Genomic DNA, 22064 nt, shown 5'->3' with positions numbered 1-22064 from the left:
CATTGCCCTTAACTGGTTGGAGTCAATTGGAGAGCTGTAAGGAGACTTGTAGCCAACATAAGGACAAGGTCAAAGTCATCACCATCCTCACCTTTCCGGTTAGGATAGAGATAATTCATAGCATCAGCAATATGCTGACCCCACACAGTGAGCTAGTGGCCTTGAAAACGAGCTTTGAGAATGATTTCTAGCTTAAAGAACCTTAGTTAATCAGATAGGCTTAAGTAGCCAGGTCTATGCTACTCAGAAGTAACTACAGACAGAGGTGTACAAAAATAATGAAAAAAAAGAAAAACTTGCATTTATATAGCACCTTTCGTAACCTCAGGATGTCCCAAAGCACTTTACAGCTGATAAAGTATTTTTGAAGCGCAGTCATTGTTGTCAAGGAGGAAAAGGCTGAATAGTGCACTTATTGCTAAGTTATTCCAGGTTGGCAGCTTGGGGAGGATGGGGAACATGAGTTTAAACAACACAAGTGTAGGAACAGACTGGATGTCAGGCGGTTCTTCTTTTCCCAGACCGTAGTAAACCTGTGGAATGTTTCACCAGCTGGTTTGGTGGGTACTGACTCTCTGCATACCTTTAAGGGGGAACTGAACTGGTTTTTGACTAGGGCAGAGATCACATCATATGGAAGGTAAGTAGATTTACAGATAAATCATGCATAATCAATGTGATCGCCTGGAATGCCTTCGGCCACCTGACGGGGTCGAAGAGGAATTTTCTGGAGTATTTTTTCTATCATTGGTTCTGCGTTTTTCTCTATTTTTTGTTTCTCTCAGGAGATGACCAGGCACTTCCAACCATAGCTGCGGGGGGAGTGTTAGAGGTGTCTGGTCATGATGCTGCAGCCAACACGACTGTGAGGTAGGCATGATGGAACAGCTGGTCTTTTCCTGCTCATCATTTTTGTATGCCTGTTAGCTAAAAGTATATAAAAACTTTTCTAATATGATACCAGAGTCGTGAAGCTTTAGTTTTGAAGAGAGACTAGAGAAACAGGATTCTTTTCATCAGAAGGGGCGGCACAGTGGCGCAGTGGTTAGCACCACAGCTCCAGCGACCCAGGTTCAATTCTGGGTACTGCCTGTGCGGAGTTTGCAAGTTCTCCCTGTGAACCGTGTGGGTTTCCGCCGGGTGCTCCAGTTTCCTCCCACAGCCAAAAACTTGCAGGTTGATAGGTAAATTAGCCATTATAAATTGCCCCTAGTATAGGTAGGTGGTAGGGGAATGTGGGGGTGTGGTAGGATTATGGGATTAGTGTAGGGTTAGTATAAATGGGTGGTCGATGGTCGGCACAGACCCGGTGGGCTGAAGGGCCCGTTTCAGTGCTGTATCTCTAAATTTAAAAAAAAAGAGGAGATCTCATGGAAATACTAAAATGTTAACAATGGTTTGGTGTGTCAGTAAATAGTGGGCAGAATTTTAAGTTTGTCAGAAAAATAATGAAGGGAGAGCTGAGAAGATTTTTTTTAAATGTAGATGGAGCTCTTGGGACATAGAGTACCTTAACAGAATCAGTGGTGGAAAGCAGAATGCATAAAGGCTGTTAAGTGGATTTGGGACAAAGTAGGTAGCCAAAAATGCATTTATTAACACGTTTTGTGAATTGTGTACAATTATGACCTACGGGATATTACTACAAAACAAATCATATAAATTTCTCACAATTTGTACTGTTGCATATGAATACTATGCTTCACAAGTTATTGGTTATTAATAAATTATACAAGCTATAATTTACCTTTTCTTACTCCATTATTGAACAAACAATATATTCTGATGCAAAAGATGCCATATATCTTCATCTCTTACATGTTTATCATAATTATTAACCTCTAATCCACATATTATCTCTGCTACACTTAGCATTCCGGTTGTACAAAGATAATGTCAAAAATTAATGTCAAAAAATTAAATATAAAATTTACTGAATGTAATGGAAAGACTAACAGATGAATTGTAATCAGCCTTTGCTGTTGCAGTTCATAAAGTCTACAGACCAACTGTACAGAATTATGCCATGTAACTTGTGCCAATTACCTCTTACATATATATATATATATATGCAATATATACAATAGAGTAATTGGTCGAACCTGAGCGTTGCCAATTTATTGGTGATGCCAGCTTTCCTATAATGAAAAGGAGCAACAACATTTTTCTTTAAGAAAAAAAAATATTTTTGTGATGGGCTCCATTTTGGCCAAATTAATTGTGCCTTTTAATTGTCAATGAAAATAAAATCCTGCTCATGCTAATGATATTTGAGACTGCTGACACTTGCCACTTATAATCAAAGCACTTTAAAGAGTCAAATCCTAATGGTGCCTCTCACATTGTGTCATGGAGCAAGTTTGTGTTATGATTGCCTTCTGAACAAAATTTAACTGAATCATACAGAAATTACTACCTTAAGTAATCTACACAATTAGTGCTGTTAAATGAACAGTGAACAATATTTTTGAGTTTGAAGTCTAAATCATCTAATTTTTAAAAAAATAAGCAACTTCAGGAAATGATTAACAGTATTGGGTGGAACTATAAAAGCAAAATAATGCGGATGCTGGAAATCTGAAATAAAAAGAGAAAACACTGGAAACACGCAGCAGGTCCAACATCATCTGTGGAAAGAAAAACAGCGTTAGCAAGTGGAAGTTTATGCTCTACCCCGTGGTGGGTCTGGAGGGGGGTGGGGGGTGGGGGAAGAGCATAAAATCAGGTGGGATGGTGGCGGGGGGGTGGGGAGAAGGAGGGGGCGGTGGAACCCTGCACCTACCCGCCTCTGCCAGAACAGTCCAGGGTGGGAAGGCCTGTCAACAGCCTTCCTACCCTGCTGCCAATTGAGGCTCTTAACTGGGTAATTAACCCCCAATTAAACGCCTCTTCCCGCCGCAGCCGCAATTACCCACGCTGCGGGTGGCCCTGTCGGCACAAAAAACAGTGCAAGCTGCTTTCTGGCTCTGGATTTGGGGGGGGGGGGGGGGGCAGGGGCCGGCATCCCTTGCTCAAAGGCACTTAGTGCCTGAACCAGCGACCCAGCATCAGGAAGTGGGGGGACGGCTGTGGGTCACCCCCCTGCCTTTACTGCTGACCCCGCTCCCCACCTTAAACCTTGTTCCAGCGTAATTTGTCAGTGTCTGGTCACTGCAGCTACAGCAGCAGCCACCACCTCTGCCGTGGCACTGCAGCTACCAGCCTCTCATTGACCGGCAGCTCAGCAAACCCGGGACATCCGGCGGCGGGATTCTAAATCCTATGGAAGGCCCGCCGCTATCCAGTTAAGTGCTTGATTGGCACTAAATATGACAGGCCTTCCAGAAAAGAGGTGATGCGGGAATCTCGACATCTGTTTTCTCCAACGCAGAGACCCCCGCCGCCAGCATAAAATACCCTCTCCAACATTTCAGGTTGATAACCTGAACAGGAGTTCTGATAAAAAGTCATCGACCTGAAATGTTAACTTCATGAGTGGAAATATGTCTGATTAATTAAAGAAAATTTTAAAACGGACTGTCAGCATGTTTGTTTATATTGATGATAATTGTGTTGTATTTAAATCTACTCCAATGGGGTATGCTTGCACCAACGATGATGCCTATGTACTAGAAAGCCATACCAGTTTCCAAAAACTCCCTTATGTTGAAGCAGGGACCACCTTATGTCCGTACAATATACATTAAAGATATCAAAGAGTGACGGTCCAGTATTAGTCTGTCTTGGAGCATCAGTTCCTTTGTCCAACAATAGACCATCTGCTTTGGAAAGGGCAATAGCGATCTGGAAATATGTTATGAATACCACAGAACTGTAGTAGCTTAGACGGATATTATATGCAAAAAACATCTACACACACGATGCAGAGACAACACGAAGGCAGGTTTGATCACTCTTTGTTTTACCCTGATGCAAACCATGTCCTGTTGCTACCAACTGAACTTTCTGAAAATGTATCAATGATAGCTGTGTTCTGCTTGATCAAATTGGAATGGGGCTGTAATACTATACAGTTTTTTTTCAACTGCTTGTGGTCTTATGTTACAACATTCATTGAGTCATTTCTCGTTTTTTATTTCCATCAATGAATTACTTCCCAAAAATGTTTAATTCATGCCAACTTTTGTGTGTCCTTTCCCACATTAGCAATATTCATTGTTGGTGTCCAACCACAAAGCTACTGCTATATTAATTTCTTTAATTATATCCAAATTTAGATTGTAAAGTGAAATATGATTTGAAACTTCATTAGTAAGTACTATAATTAAGCAAAGCATTATAATGAAGCGCAAAATTTTCTTTGTGTCGAAAAATTAGAACACAGGTAATTAGATTCACACTGTAATTTGCTAGCCATAAAATCCAGATGTTCTCATTCATCCATTTTTTTTTAAGCTACTTCGGAAAGGTACAATTGAACTGATTTGTGCCTTTAAAGAAACAAAATAAGGCAGTAAAAATTTATGTTTCTTTTAAAATGTCATGCCAAAAATCTGAAGGATTGGGCATCAAAGAACGAGATGCAATTGAGCTGAAGGGAGCAATCCAGACATATTTACTAGTTTTAGGCAACTGAACATCTGAAGCAGAGCAAGTTTCACTGTAGCAGATTCTTTATTCTATTGGATGGAGTTACAGTGGGAAGACAATGCAGTCTAAGGCACCCTCTCTGCGGCAGTGTGATAGAAGCAGGCAAACCTGCTTATTACAAACCTGTGGTCACTAAGGTTATTTTAACAATGAGGGGCTGGATTTTCCCTCTGGGGTCAGGAAACAGCAGTTGGGACTGTTTCTGGGTTCAGAACCCACCCATGGGGTGGGGGTAAAAAACAGGTCACTCATTGGGATTTTCGGGGGTTGGGGGCCCTTAATTGGCCTGGAGACAGGTTCGCCATTTATTTCAGGATGGTAGGCAGGCTCTCGAAGCTGGAGGACCAATCAGAGCCAATCAGTTTGAGGGTGAGCAACTCGGGTTTCAAACCAGTGTCTTCAACTTAAACAAGGGCAACTACAGAGGTATGAAGAAAGTGTTGTCTAAAGTGGGCTGGGAAAATAGACTACAGGGGAAGTTAGTGGATGAGCAGTGGCAGACATTTAAACAGATATTTCATAACACTTAGCAAAGATTTATTTCAGTCAGAAGGAAGAACACGAAGAGAGTGATGAACCACCTGTGGTTAACAAAGGAAGTTAAGGAGAGGATCAAGTCAAAAATCAAAGGTGTACAATGCAGCGAAAACGAGTGATAGGCCAGAGGATTGGGACGTTTTAGAAACCAGCAGCAGATGACTAAAAAACTAATAAAGAGGGAGAAAATTGATTATGAGAGTAAATTGGCAAGAAATATAAAAACAAACAGTAAGAGCTCCTATGGGTATATTAAAAGGAAGAGAGTAGCTAAAGTAAGCGTGGGGCCCTTAGAGGATGAGAATGGAGAATTGATAAAGGGGAACAGGGAAATGGCAGATAATTTAAACCAATATTTTGCATCGGTCTTCACGGTGGATGACACTATAAACATCCCAACAATAACAGATGAACAAGGCGTAAATGGGAGGGAGGAACTTGTAACAATCTCTATCACAAGGGAAAAGGTGCTGGACAAACTGATGGGACTAAAGGCAGACAAGTCGCCAGGACCTGATGGCCTGCACCAAGGGTTTTAAGACAGATAATGGAGGCATTGGTCATAATATACCAAAACTCACTGGATTCCGGTAGGGTACCAGCGGATTGGAAAACCGCTAATGTGACACCCCTATTCAAGAAAGGAGGGAGGCAGAAAGCAGGAAACTATAGACCAGTTAGCTTAACATCAGTCATTGGGAAAATGCTTGAGTCAATTATTAAGGAAGAAATAGCAGGACATTTAGAAAAACAATCAGAGTCAACATGGTTTTACGAAAGGGAAATCATGTTTGATAAATTTGTTAGAGTTCTTTGAGGATATAGCAAGCAGAGTGGATAAAGGTGAACTAGTAGATGTTTTATTCATTTATTTAGAGATACAGCACTGAAACAGGCCCTTCGGCCCACCGAGTCAGTGCCGACCAACAACCACCCATTTATACTAATCCTACATTAATCCCATATTCCCTACCACATCCCCACCATTCTCCTACCACCTACCTACACTAGGGGCAATTTACAATGGCCAATTTACCTATCAACCTGCAAGTCTTTGGCTGTGGGAGGAAATCGGAGCACCCGGCGGAAACCCACACGGTCACAGGGAGAACTTGCAAACTCCGCACAGACAGTACCCAGAACTGAACTCGAGTCACTGGAGCTGTGAGGCTGCGGTGCTAACCACTGCGCTGCCCAAATGTTGTGCATTTGGATTTTCAGAAGGCGTTTGATAAGGTGCCACATAAAAGGTTATTGCACAAAACAGGAGTTCAGGGTATTGGGGGTCTGGGTGTTCTTGTGCATGAAATACAAAAGGTTAGCATGCAGGGGCAGCAAGTAATTAGGAAGGCAAATGGAATTTTGGCCTTTATTGCTAGGGGGTTAGAGTTTAAAAATAGGGAAGTCCTGTTACAACTGTACAGGGTGTTGGTGAGGCCACACCTGGAGTACTGCGTACAGTTTTGGTCCCCGTATTTAAAGAAAGATATACTAGCATTGGAGGCAGTTCAGAAAAGGTTCACTAGGCTGATTCCTGGGATGAAGGGGTTGTCTTATCAAGAACGGCTAAACAGGTTAGGCCTTTATTCATTGGAGTTTAGAAGAACGAGAGGTGATCTTATTGAAACATAAGATTTTAAAGGGGGCTCGACAGGTAAGATGTTGAGATGATATTTCCACTAGTGGGGGAATTTCGAACAAGGGGACATAGTTATAGAATAAGGGGGCACAGATTTAAAACTGAGATGCGAAGGAATTTCTTCTCTCAGAGGGTGGTGAATCTCTGGAATTCTCTGCCTCAGAGTTGTGGAGGCTAGGTCACTAAATGTATTGAAGGAGGAGGTAGATAGATTTTTGAAATCTCGGGGAGTCGAGGGTTCGGCAGCGCAGAGAAGTTGAGGACTGGGACAGAGCAGCCGTGATCTTATTGAATGGCGGGACAGGCTTGAGGGGCTGAATGGCCCACTCCTGCTCCTATTTCTTATGTTCTTACAGCCTGAAAGGAGCAGCAGGCTGTAATGGAAGGTAGGAGAGAGAGAGAGGGCGCTTTAAGATGGAGCTTCAAGATGGATTCACCCTCTCTCCAAATCTTTTAAACTTTATATTTAAAAAAAATGGCTTTTGCAGCCAGCCCACCATTGTGAGGACAGGAACTCTTCTACAGGGTGGCCAATGCTACTTCTGTACAAAAGGCGGCAGGACAGACCTCTATGCCTGCCTGGAGCACTGACCTCACAACACCACCCACCCCCAACCCCAGCCTGCTCTGGGAGGCCACCTCCAGGCACGTAAACTGGCCCGTTACCTGCGGGAACCTGAAGGCAGACTGGAAAATTCCAGTCGGCCTCCTTTAATTGGCCTCAGTTCGGCCAATGAGCCTGATCAGCTACCTGTCACATGCAGGTGGATAGCCCTGCCCACCCCTGAACCCGCCTCCACAAAAACAGCCCAGAGTAAGATGGAGATGGGGAAAACAGCACGCCGGCCGCAGGGCTATTTTTAGCTTCCGCCTGCTTTCGATCCTGGCCAGGGCTGAAAATCCAGCGCCAGGAGTCCACTTTGATGAAATTTAAGCCCATCCTGATATTAATTGTGCTTTCTGATGGCTCATGGGATAAAAATTGGTACATGTTTGATCTTTGGGTGCAAAATGTACCAATGTAGCAGCTATGGGACGGCCTGTTCCCTACATCACTGATTCCACTGTTAAAATGTGGGCCCATTTTTAGATGTCCTGGTTGGATGCCTAAAGCCAGCATTCAAAATTTGGCAACTGAGCAGGCCTCAGGCCTTCCCTGCTCAGGATTCCTCAGTGGATGTTGCTGTCGCCAATGATAGCTAGGTGGTAAGTATTTTAAAATAAATCTTCCTTTGGAGGCCAGAGAAGCAGGAGTGCTCTGGCAAGCGATACTAAATTTAAGTTGTCACTTGGCTGACCTGCCTGTTTGCTAATAAAAACAGAAAATGCTGGAAATACTCAGCAGGTCAGCATGCATCTGTCAGGAGAGAGACTTAAAGTTTCATGTCCATGACCTTTCATCGGAATTGGGAAAAGTTAAGACTTGTAACAGGCTTTAAGCAAGCAAAATGGGAGAGGGTGGAAAAAGAACAAAAGGGTTTTATGGGCCAATTCTGATGAAAGGTCACAGGATGAAACGCTGGGCTGAATTTTATGAAGGCCACCGGGACCCCCGACGTCAAGCTAAGAAGCAGGTCCCGAGCCTGCACTTGCCTTCAGTGGGACCACCTCAGCAATTTTACCACAGGCGGTCTCCTAATTGGCCACCTGTGGGCTTGCTGTCCAATTAAAGACGGCGTGCAGGCTGCAGATGGGGTGGGAGCTCTGAAGCCTCAGTAGTGCCACTGGGAGTGGTGCTCGCTTCTGCGGAATACAGAAAACCTCGGCAGCTAAGTAGGCAAGTTAAAAAATTTTAAAATTCAGCGGCCGAGGGGAAACCCCACCAAGGAAATCATTGGGGTTGCCTTCTCTGACCACGGCCCCTTCTTTGGGCCATTGAGCTTAGCTCTCCTGGGCTACCATTGGGAGGCCTCCTCCATTTAGGCGGCCTCTAATTGGGCCTTTATTGATGGTAATTGGCTGCCAGCCTCTCCCATTCTGGTCCTGCCGCCAGGGAGCCAATCTAATGCGGTTCCCTGCAATTTTACCAGCATCCCTGCCAGCCTCCCAAGGGCTGGTAAATTCCTGGCTGTTAACTCCGCTTCTTGTTCTGCAAATGCTGCAAGATCTGCAGTGTATTTCCAATATTTTCTGGTTTTATTTCACACTCCCATCATCTGCAGTATTTTGCTTTTGTAGAATCTACCTGATCTGTGAGTCAGAAAACAGTTTCAACGAATATGTGCTAATAGGGAGATAAATTGGGAATGGATTTTTTTTAACCAATAAATTAACAGCAGCCATATAAGCCAGAGTGTATTTTTGAAAGGTAAAACAACACTAGTAAGAAACACAGTGAATTGCTCTATGTTTTATAGGAATCTGTTCAGTTTCATTCCCTTGTTCAGTGCTAAATCAGCTCCTCAATAACTAATGCAAACAAACACGAGCAGGTGGAATTCAAATTGCACTAAATGCTAACTTACACTGAACTTCCAGGTACATAGACTCCGAGTCCTGGCCAATTGAATTTTTAGCTTTGCAGATGTATTCACCAGAATCAGTGTGCTGAATGTCCTTGAGAGTCAGAGAAGAAACTCTTGCATAGCTGTGAACCTGAATTCGTCCATCCATAGTCTGCCAGATAAGAAAGCATGGTATTAAGTTAGAGAAATGTTTGTGTTGAAGCAGTAATTACATGTTGCAGGTTAGTAACAGAAACTGATATGTACAAGAAGCCCGCATTTTGCCTTTTTACATTTCTCTGCAGCAAGTTAAACTGGAGTCTTATGTCATAGAGTCCTTATTTTCAATATTATTAGATTACATTGATCAATGCCCTTTATAAAATATTCCTTTATGTTCCATAATATTGGCAAAAGTAAGCACTTTTCCCAGATGTATTTGGCATATTAAATCTCATTTTATTTTGGTCGACTTTATATATTAGAAAATACCGAACAGTTCCTTGTGCCATTGCTGATGTTAAGTCAAAAGAAATGCATTTGGTAATAGAGACACAATACCATGAAACTTGAATCAATAATATCTTTTAAAATGCTTCTCTCAAGCCAGCTAAGAGTGAAGGAGGTTTCCAGGTGGCTACTGAAACAGCTGCTTATCTAATCGGCACACACTCTGCTTACCAACACTCTTGTTCAAGTTGTAAATTTTAAACAGAGAGATTAGCAGACCTGACTGTACAGTTAATTGTTATAGTAATCAGTTGGAAACCCTCATCAATGCTGGTGTGGCAAAATTTAAATAAAAATTGGTATCTTCTCTGATTCTCTCATTCTTCTTTTGTGCAAGTCTCTCAATTTGTCTCGTCTTCTGTATGACTTCACAACTTTATATCCTTATCTTTCCTTACACATTGTATCTTGCACACATTGGTAGTGATTTCAATTCCAGTGTTGTGACCCAGACAGTGCATTCATTTCTGGGTCTTGACCTCACACCGGGTCAGCAATGCACACGTGTTGTAAATTTAATATGGCAAGTCGGTAATTGGCCTAAAGTTGTGCTCGCCACCCAATTAGTGGCAGCGGAGGAGAGAATGAGGTGGGACACAGTCAGCAGCAGGTCTGATTTAAAGGGCAAGCGGCAACTATTACTGTGGTTGCCATTCGTCCCCATGATGCAAGGAGAAGCTGAGCAGAGGGTAGGGAGGGTCCCCGTGCTAGGGCAGCTCCCCATTTCTCTGATGCCACTGAAGGTGCTGCTGGAGGCAGTGACTGAACAGGGCAACATCCTGTTTCCTGCCAGTGGCAACAGAATGTCTGCAAGGCGTACCAAGAAGACATGGCTGGAGGTGGCTTATGAGATCAGCAGCAGAGGAGTGGTGAGGAGGAACTGGGTCCAGTACAGGAAACTTTTCAATAACCTGCTTATGTGTGGCAAGGTGAGTCCAAAGATCGACCCAGATGACATGCCTCCTGGTCAGCAGTCACCAGAATCTGAACGAGAGGAGCATCCCGAGGGTGCATAGAGCTCTCCTGACCATGGGAGAAACGTGTGCTCAGCAGCCTTGATGATCCATAAGTATAGGTCAGAAGCCTACTGCTGTTGGATAGAAGGCTGAAATACAGACTGCAATATCTCATGTGAATGAAAAACAGCAAGTGGTGAGTGAGAAAGGCATAGTCCTAACAGCATCTTCACTTTGCAGGCCAAATGGGAGATGAAAGCCAGGGAGAGCAAGATGGCACCTCTGGATGGTGGTGCCCCAGCTTCCATCACTAACACATTGAGGAGCTGGGCCTTGACCTGGCCAGAGCGGCAAGCCACAAGGGACACTGGAGATTGAGAAATGGGAATCCACCATTGACAGGATGAAAAAGAAAAAATATCTCCAGGTTCAGGGGATGCATGGCAAAGCTCTCTGTGCAACAGGCTGTCAATGCGTAAGTTGTGATCTCATTATTTAAGTAGCATAAACATCTGTTGACTGTCCCAAACTCACATCACCACCTTCTCAGCTGCAGAGGGACAGGAATCCACACAATGCCAACAAGTTCCCGAGGAGTCAGAGGAGGATGACGCCTCAAGAGCCTACACCATCTCATCTTTCTTGCACCCCATCCACCAGCACTGATACTTGCATCTCAGTGGATGCTCACGCATTACCAGAGAGGGTGAACCACACATTACATCAGAGCACGAGAATTTTTTTTTTTTTTTGAGGGGGGTGCAGTGTCAGCTTGGCCAGTTCCCTTTGGAGGATGAAGGACAGGTGCAGAGATGCAGAGCCTCGGGTGTCATGAAGCAGTCGGCTCTACCCGGAGAATCAGCGCGAGATACGCGCCCACATGTAGGAGCTACCTGAGGTGCTGCAGAGTCATAGGATTCAAATGGATGAGTTCATTTATCTCATGTGCTCCACAACGTCTCTGTGCTTTGAGCACTTTGAGAGTGTGTCAGGTGAAGAATCTGGAACCTTGCAGTGATTGTGCCATTGGAAAATTACTGACTTTAGCTCTGAACAGATGCTTGCTCTCACTCAGAGGAGAATCTCCTCTCCAAATGTCCTGCACACTGACTATCATTCAAGGGTTGTGGAAGCGGAGACAATGAATGATTTCAAAAGGAGATTGGATGGAACTTGAAGGAAATAAAGGGCTCCGGTAATCGAGCTGGGGAGGGGGATTGAATGGATTACTCCAGAGAGCTGGCACGGGCTCAATGGGTTGAATGGCCTCCTTCTGCGCCATAATTGACTTCAAGACTCAGGTGAAACTTGTCTGCATCAAATGGCCCTAGTGTCCCTGCCATCCTGATAAACGCTCCATCTACTAAGCCTACCATGACGACAAACCTGCAAAGCAATGGGGGCTGTTCTTCAGTTCTCCTTCAGCCTCCTCCTCATCATCATCTTCTTCCTCCAAGGAGCTGTGCCATTCCAGTGCTTCTCCCTCTTCAAGGTTTCTAGAGGGACCAGTCCAAGTACTTGAACCTCATCTTCAGGAGGCCGATGGACTGTTCAATGCTAACCCTTATGCTCAGGTGGCATTGGTTGTAATGTCTCTCAGCCTCTGTGGCTGGGTATGAACCAGTGTCATCAGCCTCAAGGGATAAGCCTTAATCGCCAACAGCCATCCATGGATTTCCAATGACTATGAAGAGCTGTGGCATCTACGATTGCCGAAGGATAAAGGCGTCATGGCAGCTTCCAGGATAGCAGAAAGTGCTTGCTGTGGTCGCATACCTGTTGAATGTTTAGGGAGTGGAATCCCTGCTTATTGAGAAATCTCCTTGGCTGATCAGTTGGTGCCTTGAATGCTACATGGGTGCAATCGATGATCTGCTGAACCTGAGAGAATTGGGCAACTGAGGCAAATCCCACTACCCTTTGAGCTTGAGTGCAGCTATCCACCTGGAATTCAATGTAATCCCCTATTCTCTTGAACGGATCATCCGTCTCCTTCGTGATGCAATGACGTGCTATTGCCTGCGAGATGCCACCAATGTCTGCTGCCACTGCTTGGAAGGACACAACTGCAAAAAAGTGCAAGGCCATTGTGACTTTTACAGCCACGGGAAGGCCATGGCGATGGTTCCTGTGAACCCAACAAGGGCACCCAAATCAGCAACCATCTGTCTGGAAAGGCGCAGCCTTGTAACACTGACGCTCCGACATGTCCAGGTAGCTTCTCCTTTCATGATAGACCCTCTGCTGAGGGTATCGCCTTCTTTGCCTTCCTGCCCCTCATTCCTTACCTCTGCACCCCTGTTGCCCAGGGGTCGGCCTCTGCTCCTGCAGATGCTGCTCATCATCAGTCAACCTGATCTCAGAGTAGCTTATTCCCATTTCCTGTTATGTCCTTCCTTCCTTTCTATTGGAATATACAGTCTTCCTGAATCCCTCTTTCTTGAACCCATGAGGCCCATAAAGCAGAGGGACCTGTCCACCTGCACCACCCAAAGTGCCCTGGTCAAGAGTGAGGAGGTACGCAAGTGTGGGAAAGGAGTTTTGCGTTGGAAAACCAGCACGCCGACCTAAGGGACGGGTTTACGTGACCACCCGTCCCCTTTCCTGCCCTTGCATTGAAATGAAAAATCCTTCCCCCATATCTCTCTTGTACAGGTTTTTCCTTCCTGTGGTAGTAATTGTATGAAACTGAACACCTGGCTCAGAGTGTCAGATGAAAAACCGTTCACCTGATTTCCTGATTGACAATCCCAGGGCTGGATTTTACAGGCCCGTCACCTCCCCGTCACCCAGCGATCTTCCCGGGGGCAGGATAGGCAGACAACAGTCTTTCCACCCAGAGGCCAATTGAGGCCCTTAAGTTGCCTATTAACAAGGCAATGGGCCCTCTGCCCCTTGCCAAAATTCTTTGGGCATGCCGCCTCCTTGCCCATCTCCTGGGGGCCCATAAAATTCAGCTCCATTTGTGCAATCGGGAATCAGAGTGCAAAGTGGAGGAAAACAGTAGTTCTGAAATACCATTAGCATTCCCAGGAATTGCTAAAGATATTTCTGTGATCTCCAAATCTAGTATGTTTAATTTCACTTCCTGCCACTATTCAAAAAGTTTTACAGGCAACATATTAGCCACTTAAATTCAAAACATTTTCTTGTGAATGGACCAGACAATATTACACAAAGTTCCTGCATTTCAAAAACTTCATTACTGCACACTTGATTGAATAACATAATTATCTGGATATAGTTAAGTTAAATAAGATAAAAGCCTAGCTAATGTCAGCAGGAAAATGAATTAGTTAGAATACAAAGGAATTTCATTTATATATCATGAATTGGAAGGTCATCCACTCTGACAGCAATTTTGAGATACATTTATAGAAGACCTTTTTCTACTGAATTGTGTGCACAATGTTCACGTCATTTAAAGCATATACGTTGTGATAGCAAATAAAATGACAGCGTAGTATGTAGCTGAACAATTCATGTACTTGATATGGCATGAGCTGTACAATGAGCTACACATGAAATACTGGGAATACAAACTGGTCAGCTTTAATGCAAGAAGAATGTTAGGTGGTCTCTTTAAATGAGTAGTCATCAGCATACAACAACTGGTTTTTAACATGGGATTTGTTGGATTTTTGTAGCGACACCAACAAAAAAGAAAAATCAGATTCAGCAGCAGCTCATCATTGTCAGCATGCAGGCTTTCCTCTCCTTAAACCCAGGTAAGCTGCAAAATCAAATGAATCATTTTCACCCACAGGCATTGATTTATATAGTCTATCAACCTACATCCAGCAAATTGTGAAATGTGACAACTTAGCAGTGATATCACATTGGCACACCTATATTAACCATTGGCATGTTAAAATTTGTTACATTTTCTGGAACTAAACTGCAACCAGTAATTATATAAAAAATGATTCCATGCTTAGTTATGTTACTTTGCACACAGCCAAAAATTGTAAAATAATTTAACCTACAGAGAACAGGCAATTGCATGTATTATTTTAAAATCTGCCATCAGAACCAATAATATGGATTTTGTAAGTTTGCATTTGGGTCTCATAAAATTGAGAAATTGACACAGCACAATATCAGATGGCGAATGAGGGGCTTGGGTGCTAAATTCCTTGATTAGCTTATCAGGTGTGAAGTGAAAAATCTTCCCTTGTTTTCAAAGATGAATAGCTTTGTATGGGAAGTTTTCCATTTTGTGTCGTTTTGCTGTGGTATTACAAATGGGGAGTCAAGATTGCCACAAGTACTTGGTGTATTGAATAAAATGTGAGGGTAGCAGTTTACAGAATAAAATGGGGAAATGAACTGTGAAGTGACAACAAAGGAATAAAAGAGCAAATGGAGAAATTTAAGCATTTGTACATAGGCCTGCCAATATACATTAGTTGAGTGGATCTGCACTTACCGGATTACGTAATACCACCCTCACAGCATCACCTACAGGTGCGATAGCAAAGGCGTGTGACCACTCCCATTTTTATTTACATGTATTATATAAAGTATATGAAAGTGTACGAAATATTCACAGGATACTTTACTTCTGTACTTTCAGAAAATTATGCCTATTTGTGGCATATGCCATAAAGTACAGGTTATATTTTATTTGAATATTAAACCTTCAACATTTGATGTCTACTGTGCTATGAGACATCTAAAATCACTCATTTGCTTTTCATCAGCATAGCATCTTGACTTTAAAGGTCACTTACTCAATGTGAACCATTATTTTTATTAAAGGAGACAAAGAGAGGAACAAGTACTTGGTGTATTGAAAATAATGGATAGCTGAGGGACAATGTTGGCTGGGAGGCGGTATAAAATGGCGAGAGAAGGCATGGGATGGGGTGCCTTATTGTCCTCCTGTCGCCATGCCACTTTACCAGTGGTGAGGAAGATGGCGGACAGCCCTCCCACCTAGGGGCCAATTGAACCAATTAAGTGGCCAAGTAAAGGACTCTTCCTGCCGCCAATGGCATTCAGCCAGTGGGGGAGTGGGCCCTCTGCCACAAGGGGAGACTAGTAATGATGCGGAGATGGTAAACCCTGGCAGCTTCCCTCCATGCTCAGGCTGGGGGTTTTTGCTTCAGGCACTCTGTAGCCCAGGAAGGGGCTACTCCTCCTGCAGCAATGGCCACCCGTGACAATCCCCCACCTGCCCTGCCCTCAGCTACCATCTCCCCATCTCGCCGGGTGTTGCCTGACTGGCCCTGGCGCCTCCAGACCCCACTCACCTAGGATTGGGAGGACAGCCTGCGCCCATGGCGTCCTCTCTTCTAGGTGCAATCCCGGCAGTGGCCACCTCTCCCAGTGACTCTGCTGAGACCGCGAAACTGCTGGCCCTTCGATTGGTCAGCAGCTCCTAGGGGTGGGTGGCTGTCCTTCAAAGGGACAGGAGCCCTGACGGCAACTAATCAGTTGCCTGAGAAGTAAAACGCACCCCTGCTTTCCGGCCTATTGTCGGGACCCGTCACAATGACAAAATTCAGCCCTATGAGACACCAATGCTTCTGGGTCAGTCAGTTATTGATCAAAAAATAAATAAAGAAAAAGTGAAGCTAAATATTATATCGTGTGACATTGATCACAAGTCGTGGGAGTCAGTTGCCAGCATTCGCCAGAGCTGGCGGGCAGCCATAAAGACAGGGCTAAATTGTGGCGAGTCGAAGAGACTTAGTAGTTGGCAGGAAAAAAGACAGAGGCGCAAGGGGAGAGCCAACTGTGCAACAGCCCCAACAAACAAATTTCTCTGCAGCACCTGTGGAAGAGCCTGTCACTCCAGAATTGGCCTTTATAGCCACTCCAGGCGCTGCTTCACAAACCACTGACCACCTCCAGGCGCGTATCCATTGTCTCTCGAGATAAGGAGGCCCAAAGAATGACAAACTCCACACAGCAGCAGTCACTAATGCTTAGTGACCAGGACCAACCAGGCAGTTTTATCCCTAGATTTATGCATTCTGGAAGTGCAGCTGCTTGAAGTGAAGCTGCAGGACAAAGTGCCTGAAATCTCCTGACAGCAACGTTTTGGAATTTTGACCATTATAGTTTGCATTTTGATGCAGTTTGTCATGAAGTAATTATAAAAATCAAAATTCACATCTACTTCTGATCATTTTGCAACATTTAGCTTTTTTGTCCATGTTACAGTCTACAGGCACATTACTAGGTAGGAACTAAATGTAAAGGCATCTTGACTTGAGAACACTGCAAAAATATGAATTGAAACACAGTTCTGTAATGCTTTTATTTCCAACAGTAACCTAGTGAAATTGAAGTGACTGTGACTAAATTATACAACTGTGTTTTGCTGCTTCCCTGCTATGGGTCATTGTGCAGTGACATGAACAGTGAGAAGGTTAATTAAAAATCTGTCTGTGTTCACCCATGTTGACTGATGATATTGTTTTTCCACTCAGGTTGTAGCCCTGCCTTGCTGAGTTGAATGGAACATCTCAGCATACAGATAGCTTTTACACTTTGAAATTACACGGCCCTCAACTTCCTGTTACCCTACACTTGTACCATGAATCAGTAATTAAGTAACATACAATTTTGACTTTTTAGTGTGCAGAAAACCCTTAACGTTTTCATCACTTTTGTAAACATGTTCACACAAGTAAAATAATTGTAAACTAATTTCACATACTTAACCATATCAGTGTCAGCTATGGCTCAGTTGGTGACATTCTTGCCTCTGAGCCAGAAGGTTGTGGGTTCAAGTCCCACTCCAGGGCTTGAGCACAAAAATCAAGGCTGACACTCCAGTACAGTACTGAGGGAGTGCTGCATTGTTGGAGCCGCTATCTTTTGGATGAGATGCTAAACTGAGGCCCCTCTCAGGTGAGCATAAAAGATCTCAAAGCATTATTTCATATCAGGGTGACTGAAAGGTTAAGATGTTGGACTTGAGATTAAATGAAGATGTGTCTTGTATGAGTTTGAATCTCACTCCTGGTAGTTGTGGGCAATTAGGGATGGGCAACAATTCTTGGCCTTGCCATCAATGCTCACATCCAATGAATGAAGTTATTTCTTTTGTTTTTCACTAGTTTGCTCTGTTTTCACAAAAAACCTTTTTTAGGTTTTAAATTAGAATTCAGTCTTAAACATTAAACATCAGAAACCTTAGATTTCAGCATTACTGGTTGACTGTGCTAAGGTTCCTAAATATAATAATGTTTTCACCCAAGTCAGTTAAGTTGTTAAGTTTAAGTCATATCACTAAGAGTCTATCTTCAATTTTGCACCAACTCACAATCTGCCCTATTTCTCCAAAAGATATCCTTGCAATGGCATTTGGTCCTGAATGACAGGGAGATAAAAGTTCCAAGGGTGCACTGATGTTTAGCTGTTTTATATAGAGCTGCTCAGGTTCTTAAAAGGAATGCAGATAAAAGTTCAACAACCTGAAACAAACCCTGCTTCTCTCTTCATTGATGCTGCCTGACCTGCTGAATACATCAGCATTTTCTGTTTTTAATCCTGTTTCTCTACCCTTACAGTGACAATTGCAATCATACTTTTAAGCCATTGATTATTAAATGACTTGATACAGAAATTTCATTTTCAGTGCTATTACAAATCAAAAAACAATTATAGAAAATAAGGACCAAACAATATTTTGAACTTAATGCTCAATGAATTAACTAAGATACTGACGAAGATATTTTTGTATAGAAGTGCTATGTTTAATTCATTGGGTTTAATTAATGAAAAAAACAATTTAAGGAAGCAGTTACTGTAGGCTTATGAGTAAAAGGTGTTACATATGGGCCCACATCTAAAGGTGGCAAGCCTCAAATGAATGTTTCTGCACATGGATGTATCACACATAATGACAAATAAATGAACCACTAACAAATTTGCACAGCTCCAGCTGTCTGAAACCATCACATCAAATAAAATCACATCTAGACTGTCCCTTGAAATTTTAACGAATAGCTCTTTGATGTTCTTGCAGAACTTCAGCTGGTGCACTCACCCAAATATAGATGCTAAATGTTAGCAATAAAGGATATTCTTTGTCACTTAAAATGTTGCAGAAAGTGAGCGACCCTAGACTTTTAGAGAGGGCAGCAGGAATGAGTTTGCAGACAGTGCACTCATGTCTGATAGAAGACAAGTAATATAGTTTCCGAAAGGATAATCAGGGGCTGAATTTTATCAGCGCTCTAGGGATAAGCAGGGAGGCGCCCATGGAATTGCTAAGGAAGGTAGGCAGTAGAGTACCAACAAGCACCGCCCCTCCCTCCCCCCCACCACCCCCCCATCGCCAAACACCACCATTCACCAGGACCTGCCTGACTAGCCCTGGCAAACCCACCCCCAACTTACCTGCTTCCAAGGTTGGCGTCCATTCTGCCTCTTCTAGCTGCGTGCAGTCCCAGCAGTGGCCACTGGTGCTGAGCTGCCTTCCCTCTAATTGGCCTAACTGCCTGTGCACTGTAAAATGTGGCAGGGAACCCCAAACGGCTGAGGCGGGGGTTCCCTCTGCCTTTCTGGCCCAGTGTCAGGACCCCTGCCGCCTCCAAAGAAATCAGTACCAGGTGTCAGCATCTCCTCATTCTCATCAGTCTACACCTGCAATGATGAGTCAAGATAATGTTAATGCTACTGAAAGGAAATGGACATTGGGGGAGGGGATCTATTCTCTTCTATTCTTCTTCGCACATATTCACTTTATTTTCTAAGGTGAGGAGAAGCAAAATCATACCAACTTCCCACCACATCCATACAATTCTTACATTCATGAGAGATTGTGAAGGTGCATGGGTTTTTTTGTGCACTTACATTATATATGTATTTACTTAAAGGATGCAAATAATTTATGCTAGTCAATTGGAGCACTGTGTAATGGTTTTTATGACATTAACTATCTCGATAAAAGCAAATCTTTATTTCTTCCCCGGGACATCAAAAAATTCCCATTCATCCTGAACATGTTAGGCTATCTCTCCTGCTCTGCCCTCTCTTCTACCCTTCCTGAAAATCCTCCACCCTGCATTCTGAATTCATTCCCATCTTGAGGTTATCTATTTTTCCGTAAACTCTGTAAAATGATATAAATGACAGCTAATTGATTATGATAGTAACAGCTAGCTTACCCTATTTCTGAAATTAGCTCATCATTTGCAGATATCTAAGTGCCACCATGCATGGAAAATTGTGTGTTTCATTAACAGGACCAAAGAATTCTTTAGTTCGACTTCAAAAATAACACTTCTTTGGACTAGCCCTACACATTGTTCTTCAATTAATGAAAGAATTAATCATTTCAGCCATTACCACTGCCTAAAATTGTCACAGAACGGTTTCATTGGAATCCCTTCATTTAAGCATAAGCCGTTACTGTAGAACAATTTTAGTGGGATTTAATTTTCATTGTATTTTAATTTCATTGAGTAAGCATTAGCAGCAAACTGGAAGAATATGAAATTCTAATTTTGCATTTTCACTCATGAAAAAAGCAAACTTAAAAGTCTCCATGGAAATAAAGTGCTTTGAGTAATTTGGATGCTTTCAGAATTAATGCTAAAATAGATGTTTAGGTATTTCAATTTTGACAAAAAAGTGGCCCTAATGAACACTGTAAACAAAAACAATTTTTAATAATTACATTTTTAAAATGAAACTTCAGGAAACATTTTTTCTCCTCATTGCTCCATCGAATAAAATGTTAAGTTACTATGAGATAAACAAACATTAGGGATTGTTTTATAACACCATGGCAAAAATAACATTCTTTCATTTAATACACCCAGTCACAGCATTAATTTAGTTGCAAGTGCAGGTTACGCACAGCTTATTCCGCAACATACTTGCTTCTAGTCAAAAAAAAAATCCTGTACTGCTCTTCAACCCACATCAATTATTTTTGGAGCCTTTTGCTTGTTTTGTTAGGGTCACATTATGAATAGTTTTCTGTTAATTTAGGAACATAGTTAATTTCAAATGAATCTCATTATCAGCATTTATGAACATATACTACGGGATAACTTCTTATAATTTTGCTCATGTCTAGTTCTGTGCTGTGAACTCATCTGCACTGAAATGATGCAAGACCGGCCAAACTAACTTCACTTCAGATCCTTCACAACCACCAATTGAAGAATTTAATCACCTCAGTCTCCGCTAGATTCTAAGCAAATATCATTGTCACCCGTGGGTACCAGTGACCTTCAAGTTTATCCTGTGTCATGAAATACACAAAACAGATAATCTGCACATGCTCACAAACTGCCCAGTACGTACTTAATGTGTTAAAAGAGAAAAATTGCAGAAATGGTTATCGTCAAATGGAGTGCGGGAGGGCAAGCCAGGAGTGACACCAGGCATACCTAAAAATGAGGTGTAAACCTGGTGAAGCTACAACACAGGACTACATGCATGCTAAACAGCGAAAGCAGCATACCATAGAACTAAGCGATCCCACAACCAACAGATCAGATCTAAGCTCTGCAGCCCTGCCACATCCAGTCGTGAGTGGTAATAGACAATTAAACAACTACTAGGAGGCGGCGGCTCCACAAATATCCCTATCCTCAATGATAGGGGAGCCCAGCACAACAGTGCAAAAGACAAGGCTGAAGCATTTGCAACCATCTTCAGCCAGAAGTGCCAAGTGGATAATCCATCTCAACCTCCTCCTGAGGTCCCCAGCATTACAGATGCCAAGCTTCAGCCAATTCAATTCACTCCAGGTGATATCAAGAACAGCTGAAGGCATTGGATACTGCAAAGGCTATGGATCCTAACAACATTCCGGCAATAGTACTGACGATTTGTGCTCTAGAACAGGCCGCGCTCCTAGCCAAGCTGTTCCAGTACAGCTGCAACATTGGCATCTACCCGACAAAGTGGAAAATTGCCCAAGTATGTCTTGTCCACAAAAAGCAGGAAAAATCCAACCCAGCCAATTACTGCCCCAGTCTACTCTCTATCATCAGCAAAGTGATGGAAGGGGTCGTCGACAGTGTTATCAAAAAGCACTTACTCAGCAATAACCTGCTCAGTGATGCTGAGTTTGGATTCCCCCAGGGCCGCTCAGCTCCTGATGTCATTACAGCCTTGGTTCAAACATGGACAAAAGAGCTGAACTCAAGAGGTGAAGTGAGAGTGACTAACCTAGACATCAAGGAAGCATTTGAATGAGCATGGCATCAAGGAGCGCTAGCAAAACTAGAGTCAATGGGAATCAGAGGGGAAACTCTCTGCTGGCTGGAGTCATACCTAGCACAAATGACGATGGTTGTGGTTGTTGGAGACCTATCATCTCAGTTCCAGAACATCACTGCAGGAGTTCCTCAGGGTAGGCCCAACCATCTTCAGCTGCTTTAATGACCGTCCCTCCATCATAAGGTCAGA

The 22064-nt window shown here is 43.2% G+C and overlaps 1 protein-coding gene across 7 annotated transcripts in view; it reads right to left on the bottom strand.

Annotated features, from left to right (window-relative positions):
- LOC137381396 (neural cell adhesion molecule 1-like) overlaps positions 1 to 22064 on the bottom strand; it is a 538973-nt gene that overhangs the window by 111856 nt on the left and 405053 nt on the right. For all 7 annotated transcript variants that reach the window (XM_068053931.1, XM_068053932.1, XM_068053933.1 and 4 more), the window contains one exon: positions 9232 to 9382. In XM_068053931.1, the coding sequence (XP_067910032.1) occupies positions 9232 to 9382 (151 nt within the window). The remainder of the gene's footprint in view (positions 1 to 9231; positions 9383 to 22064) is intronic.

Source organism: Heterodontus francisci, chromosome 22 (assembly GCF_036365525.1).
Source record: "Heterodontus francisci isolate sHetFra1 chromosome 22, sHetFra1.hap1, whole genome shotgun sequence".
NCBI classification, from domain to species: Eukaryota; Metazoa; Chordata; class Chondrichthyes; order Heterodontiformes; family Heterodontidae; genus Heterodontus; species Heterodontus francisci.
The sequence above is the reverse complement of the archived record's forward strand: the minus strand, read 5'-3'. Positions and strand labels throughout refer to the sequence as shown.